The sequence below is a fragment of the Coregonus lavaretus genome (genome assembly GCF_964263955.1).
Source record: "Coregonus lavaretus genome assembly, contig: HAP1_SCAFFOLD_9820, whole genome shotgun sequence".
Lineage (NCBI taxonomy): Eukaryota > Metazoa > Chordata > Actinopteri > Salmoniformes > Salmonidae > Coregonus > Coregonus lavaretus.
The window spans coordinates 5,001-11,678 of record NW_028162234.1 but is presented as its reverse complement, the minus strand read 5'-3'; the positions used below and the strand labels follow the sequence as shown (position 1 = coordinate 11,678).

Genomic DNA, 6,678 nt, shown 5'->3' with positions numbered 1-6,678 from the left:
CCTGAACAACAGGTAGTAGAGGTAGAGGTACTGACCTGAACAACAGGTAGTAGGGGTAGAGGTAGAGGTACTGACCTGAACAACAGGTAGTAGAGGTAGAGGTAGAGGTACTGACCTGAACAACAGGTAGTAGAGGTAGAGGTAGAGGTACTGACCTGAACAACAGGTAGTAGGGGTAGAGGTACTGACCTGAACAACAGGTAGTAGAGGTAGAGGTAGAGGTACTGACCTGAACAACAGGTAGTAGAGGTAGAGGTACTGACCTGAACAACAGGTAGTAGAGGTAGAGGTACTGACCTGAACAACAGGTAGTAGAGGTAGAGGTACTGACCTGAACAACAGGTAGTAGAGGTAGAGGTACTGACCTGAACAACAGGTAGTAGAGGTAGAGGTACTGACCTGAACAACAGGTAGTAAAGGTAGAGGTACTGACCTGAACAACAGGTAGTAGAGGTAGAGGTAGAGGTACTGACCTGAACAACAGGTAGTAGAGGTAGAGGTACTGACCCGAACAACAGGTAGTAGAGGTAGAGGTAGAGGTACTGACCTGAACAACAGGTAGTAGAGGTAGAGGTAGAGGTACTGACCTGAACAACAGGTAGTAGAGGTAGAGGTACTGACCTGAACAACAGGTAGTAGAGGTAGAGGTAGAGGTACTGACCTGAACAACAGGTAGTAGAGGTAGAGGTAGAGGTACTGACCTGAACAACAGGTAGTAGAGGTAGAGGTAGAGGTACTGACCTGAACAACAGGTAGTAGAGGTAGAGGTACTGACCTGAACAACAGGTAGTAGAGGTAGAGGTAGAGGTACTGACCTGAACAACAGGTAGTAGAGGTAGAGGTAGAGGTACTGACCTGAACAACAGGTAGTAGAGGTAGAGGTACTGACCTGAACAACAGGTAGTAGAGGTAGAGGTAGAGGTACTGACCTGAACAACAGGTAGTAGAGGTAGAGGTACTGACCTGAACAACAGGTAGTAGAGGTAGAGGTAGAGGTACTGACCTGAACAACAGGTAGTAGAGGTAGAGGTACTGACCTGAACAACAGGTAGTAGAGGTAGAGGTAGAGGTACTGACCTGAACAACAGGTAGTAGAGGTAGAGGTAGAGGTACTGACCTGAACAACAGGTAGTAGAGGTAGAGGTACTGACCTGAACAACAGGTAGTAGAGGTAGAGGTAGAGGTACTGACCTGAACAACAGGTAGTAGAGGTAGAGGTACTGACCTGAACAACAGGTAGTAGAGGTAGAGGTACTGACCTGAACAACAGGTAGTAGAGGTAGAGGTACTGACCCGAACAACAGGTAGTAGAGGTAGAGGTAGAGGTACTGACCTGAACAACAGGTAGTAGAGGTAGAGGTAGAGGTACTGACCTGAACAACAGGTAGTAGAGGTAGAGGTACTGACCTGAACAACAGGTAGTAGAGGTAGAGGTAGAGGTACTGACCTGAACAACAGGTAGTAGAGGTAGAGGTAGAGGTACTGACCTGAACAACAGGTAGTAGAGGTAGAGGTAGAGGTACTGACCTGAACAACAGGTAGTAGAGGTAGAGGTAGAGGTACTGACCTGAACAACAGGTAGTAGAGGTAGAGGTACTGACCTGAACAACAGGTAGTAGAGGTAGAGGTACTGACCTGAACAACAGGTAGTAGAGGTAGAGGTACTGACCTGAACAACAGGTAGTAGAGGTAGAGGTACTGACCTGAACAACAGGTAGTAGAGGTAGAGGTAGAGGTACTGACCTGAACAACAGGTAGTAGAGGTAGAGGTAGAGGTACTGACCTGAACAACAGGTAGTAGAGGTAGAGGTACTGACCTGAACAACAGGTAGTAGAGGTAGAGGTACTGACCTGAACAACAGGTAGTAGAGGTAGAGGTAGAGGTACTGACCTGAACAACAGGTAGTAGAGGTAGAGGTACTGACCTGAACAACAGGTAGTAGAGGTAGAGGTACTGACCTGAACAACAGGTAGTAGAGGTAGAGGTAGAGGTACTGACCTGAACAACAGGTAGTAGAGGTAGAGGTAGAGGTACTGACCTGAACAACAGGTAGTAGAGGTAGAGGTACTGACCTGAACAACAGGTAGTAGAGGTAGAGGTACTGACCTGAACAACAGGTAGTAGAGGTAGAGGTAGAGGTACTGACCTGAACAACAGGTAGTAGAGGTAGAGGTACTGACCTGAACAACAGGTAGTAGAGGTAGAGGTACTGACCTGAACAACAGGTAGTAGAGGTAGAGGTAGAGGTACTGACCTGAACAACAGGTAGTAGAGGTAGAGGTACTGACCTGAACAACAGGTAGTAGAGGTAGAGGTACTGACCTGAACAACAGGTAGTAGAGGTAGAGGTACTGACCTGAACAACAGGTAGTAGAGGTAGAGGTAGAGGTACTGACCTGAACAACAGGTAGTAGAGGTAGAGGTACTGACCTGAACAACAGGTAGTAGAGGTAGAGGTACTGACCTGAACAACAGGTAGTAGAGGTAGGGGTAGAGGTACTGACCTGAACAACAGGTAGTAGAGGTAGAGGTAGAGGTACTGACCTGAACAACAGGTAGTAGAGGTAGAGGTACTGACCTGAACAACAGGTAGTAGAGGTAGAGGTACTGACCTGAACAACAGGTAGTAGAGGTAGAGGTACTGACCTGAACAACAGGTAGTAGAGGTAGAGGTAGAGGTACTGACCTGAACAACAGGTAGTAGAGGTAGAGGTACTGACCTGAACAACAGGTAGTAGAGGTAGAGGTAGAGGTACTGACCTGAACAACAGGTAGTAGAGGTAGAGGTACTGACCTGAACAACAGGTAGTAGAGGTAGAGGTAGAGGTACTGACCTGAACAACAGGTAGTAGAGGTAGAGGTACTGACCTGAACAACAGGCAGTAGAGGTAGAGGTACTGACCTGAACAACAGGTAGTAGAGGTAGAGGTACTGACCTGAACAACAGGTAGTAGAGGTAGGGGTAGAGGTACTGACCTGAACAACAGGTAGTAGAGGTAGAGGTAGAGGTACTGACCTGAACAACAGGTAGTAGAGGTAGAGGTACTGACCTGAACAACAGGTAGTAGAGGTAGAGGTACTGACCTGAACAACAGGTAGTAGAGGTAGAGGTACTGACCTGAACAACAGGTAGTAGAGGTAGAGGTACTGACCTGAACAACAGGTAGTAGAGGTAGAGGTACTGACCTGAACAACAGGTAGTAGAGGTAGAGGTACTGACCTGAACAACAGGTAGTAGAGGTAGAGGTACTGACCTGAACAACAGGTAGTAGAGGTAGAGGTACTGACCTGAACAACAGGTAGTAGAGGTAGAGGTACTGACCTGAACAACAGGTAGTAGAGGTAGAGGTAGAGGTACTGACCTGAACAACAGGTAGTAGAGGTAGAGGTAGAGGTACTGACCTGAACAACAGGTAGTAGAGGTAGAGGTACTGACCTGAACAACAGGTAGTAGAGGTAGAGGTAGAGGTACTGACCTGAACAACAGGTAGTAGAGGTAGAGGTAGAGGTACTGACCTGAACAACAGGTAGTAGAGGTAGAGGTACTGACCTGAACAACAGGTAGTAGAGGTAGAGGTAGAGGTACTGACCTGAACAACAGGTAGTAGAGGTAGAGGTAGAGGTACTGACCTGAACAACAGGTAGTAGAGGTAGAGGTAGAGGTACTGACCTGAAAAACAGGTAGTAGAGGTAGAGGTAGAGGTACTGACCTGAACAACAGGTAGTAGAGGTAGAGGTACTGACCTGAACAACAGGTAGTAGAGGTAGAGGTACTGACCTGAACAACAGGTAGTAGAGGTAGAGGTAGAGGTACTGACCTGAACAACAGGTAGAAGAGGTAGAGGTACTGACCTGAACAACAGGTAGTAGAGGTAGAGGTACTGACCTGAACAACAGGTAGTAGAGGTAGAGGTACTGACCTGAACAACAGGTAGTAGAGGTAGAGGTAGAGGTACTGACCTGAACAACAGGTAGTAGAGGTAGAGGTAGAGGTACTGACCTGAACAACAGGTAGTAGAGGTAGAGGTACTGACCTGAACAACAGGTAGTAGAGGTAGAGGTACTGACCTGAACAACAGGTAGTAGAGGTAGAGGTACTGACCTGAACAACAGGTAGTAGAGGTAGAGGTACTGACCTGAACAACAGGTAGTAGAGGTAGAGGTAGAGGTACTGACCTGAACAACAGGTAGTAGAGGTAGAGGTACTGACCTGAACAACAGGTAGTAGAGGTAGAGGTACTGACCTGAACAACAGGTAGTAGAGGTAGGGGTAGAGGTACTGACCTGAACAACAGGTAGTAGAGGTAGAGGTAGAGGTACTGACCTGAACAACAGGTAGTAGAGGTAGAGGTACTGACCTGAACAACAGGTAGTAGAGGTAGAGGTAGAGGTACTGACCTGAACAACAGGTAGTAGAGGTAGAGGTACTGACCTGAACAACAGGTAGTAGAGGTAGAGGTACTGACCTGAACAACAGGTAGTAGAGGTAGAGGTACTGACCTGAACAACAGGTAGTAGAGGTAGAGGTACTGACCTGAACAACAGGTAGTAGAGGTAGAGGTACTGACCTGAACAACAGGTAGTAGAGGTAGAGGTACTGACCTGAACAACAGGTAGTAGAGGTAGAGGTACTGACCTGAACAACAGGTAGTAGAGGTAGAGGTACTGACCTGAACAACAGGGAGTAGAGGTAGAGGTAGAGGTACTGACCTGAACAACAGGTAGTAGAGGTAGAGGTAGAGGTATTGACCTGAACAACAGGTAGTAGAGGTAGAGGTAGAGGTACTGACCTGAACAACAGGTAGTAGAGGTAGAGGTACTGACCTGAACAACAGGTAGTAGAGGTAGAGGTAGAGGTACTGACCTGAACAACAGGTAGTAGAGGTAGAGGTAGAGGTACTGACCTGAACAACAGGTAGTAGAGGTAGAGGTAGAGGTACTGACCTGAACAACAGGTAGTAGAGGTAGAGGTACTGACCTGAACAACAGGTAGAAGAGGTAGAGGTCTAGCAGGCAGGGCAGACTGATCTTCATCACCACTGACTCCCCTAGAGGCAAGGTGGTGAAGGTGTGGCTCAGCATCCTCAGCAGAACAGCACTCTGGGGCAGGAGACTGGTCAGGGAACACAAAGACGTCGCCACCTACAGGCACAACCACACATAACACCAGCAGTAATATGTATTATATTGATATGATCATTTGATATGGCTGTTTATATTGATACATAAAGGGTGCCATCTGGGGCACTGTCCTATCTAAAGTAGTGTACTATATAGGGAATTGGGTGCCGTTTGGGACAAAGCCTGTGTCAAAAGTACCACACTGTATATTGAATATAGTGCCCTATGGGCCCGGGTCTAAAGTAGTGCACTATATAGTGAATAGGGTGCTGTTTGGCCCGTGTCTGACCTCAGTGATGAGCGCCCGTTTGGCGTAGGCGGCGGCCGAGGGATTCAGGCTCTTATAGCTGACCACCGTGAACAAGATGGCTACCGTGGAGAGCTCCGAGCAGGGGATCCATCCTATAACACACACACACTGGTTAGCCTCTTATAGACACACACCACACACACACACACACACACTCACACATACACTCACACTCATACACCCTCACACACCACACACACACACACACACCTTTATCGGCGACAGGGAAGGAGAAGATGATGAAGAAGACAGATATCAGGAAGTAGAGGTAGGGTTCTAGATTGTTCCAGCCAAAGTTAGACTCTGCCTGCTCCACATCCAGGCCAGGCTCAAACCTGGTCAGCAGAGTTGTTAGGGCACTGAAGTTCTCCCACGCCTGGAGAGGAGGAGGAGGAGGAGGAGGAGGAAGAAGAGGAGGAGGAGGAGGAGGAGGAGGAGGAAGAAGAGGAGGAGGAGGAGGAGGAGGAAGAAGAAGATGAGAGAACAGAGGAGAGTTTAAAGTAAGAAAGGAAGAGATGAGAGAAGAGGAGAGGAGAGGAGAGGAGAGGAGAGGAGAGGAGAGGAGAGGAGAGGAGAGGAGAGGAGAGGAGAGGAGAGGAGAGGAGAGGAGAGGAGAGGAGAGGAGAGGAGAGGAGAGGAGAGGAGAGGAGAGGAGAGGAGAGGAGAGGAGAGGAGAGAGGAGAGGAGAGTGTATCGTTAGCTGAGCGGTACCTTGCTGCTCTGGAAGATGCGTAGCGTGCAGATCACCATGGAGATGAAGGAGAGGTAGAAGACGAGGAGGGGGATGAAGAAGGCAAACAGGTCAACAGTCAGATTACTGATGATGAAGAAGAAGATGAGCGCGTTGACGTGGTGCGTGGGGATCACCGTGCTCAGCCATTGGACGCCGGCGCGAGACGCCCAATCAATGAGCTGATCCTTCACCTCGATGACCGTGGTGATAGGGTACTGCAACACCTACAGATGGGGAGGGAGGACACGGGAGTAGGGGTGAGGGAGGAGGGGTGAGTATTTGAACCAGTATTTGAAGAGATGTTAGCTGATTGGGTGTGATGTCATACATCCCAGGAAGTGTGATTGGGTGTGATGTCACACTAACCAGGAAGTGTCGTCTGGTGTCCATCAACATGTCACTCCGGCCCATCCCCCACACACCCTTCTTAGGCTTCTTAGGGACCAGGCCACTCTGCTAATGTACACACACACACAGGAGCACATACACACACACCAGGAACACACACACACA

General features: G+C 48.6%; 1 protein-coding gene across 1 annotated transcript in view; it reads right to left on the bottom strand.

Annotated features, from left to right (window-relative positions):
* Positions 1–4,979: 4,979 nt before the first annotated feature.
* Positions 4,980–6,678, bottom strand: part of LOC311119434 (wolframin-like) — a gene marked incomplete at both ends in the record, with an annotated part of 5,848 nt that continues 4,149 nt past the window's right edge. The window contains 5 exons of the mRNA XM_084194128.1: positions 4,980–5,143; positions 5,412–5,524; positions 5,643–5,808; positions 6,144–6,389; positions 6,532–6,621. Of these exons, the coding sequence (XP_084050254.1) occupies positions 4,980–5,143; positions 5,412–5,524; positions 5,643–5,808; positions 6,144–6,389; positions 6,532–6,621 (779 nt within the window). The remainder of the gene's footprint in view (positions 5,144–5,411; positions 5,525–5,642; positions 5,809–6,143; positions 6,390–6,531; positions 6,622–6,678) is intronic.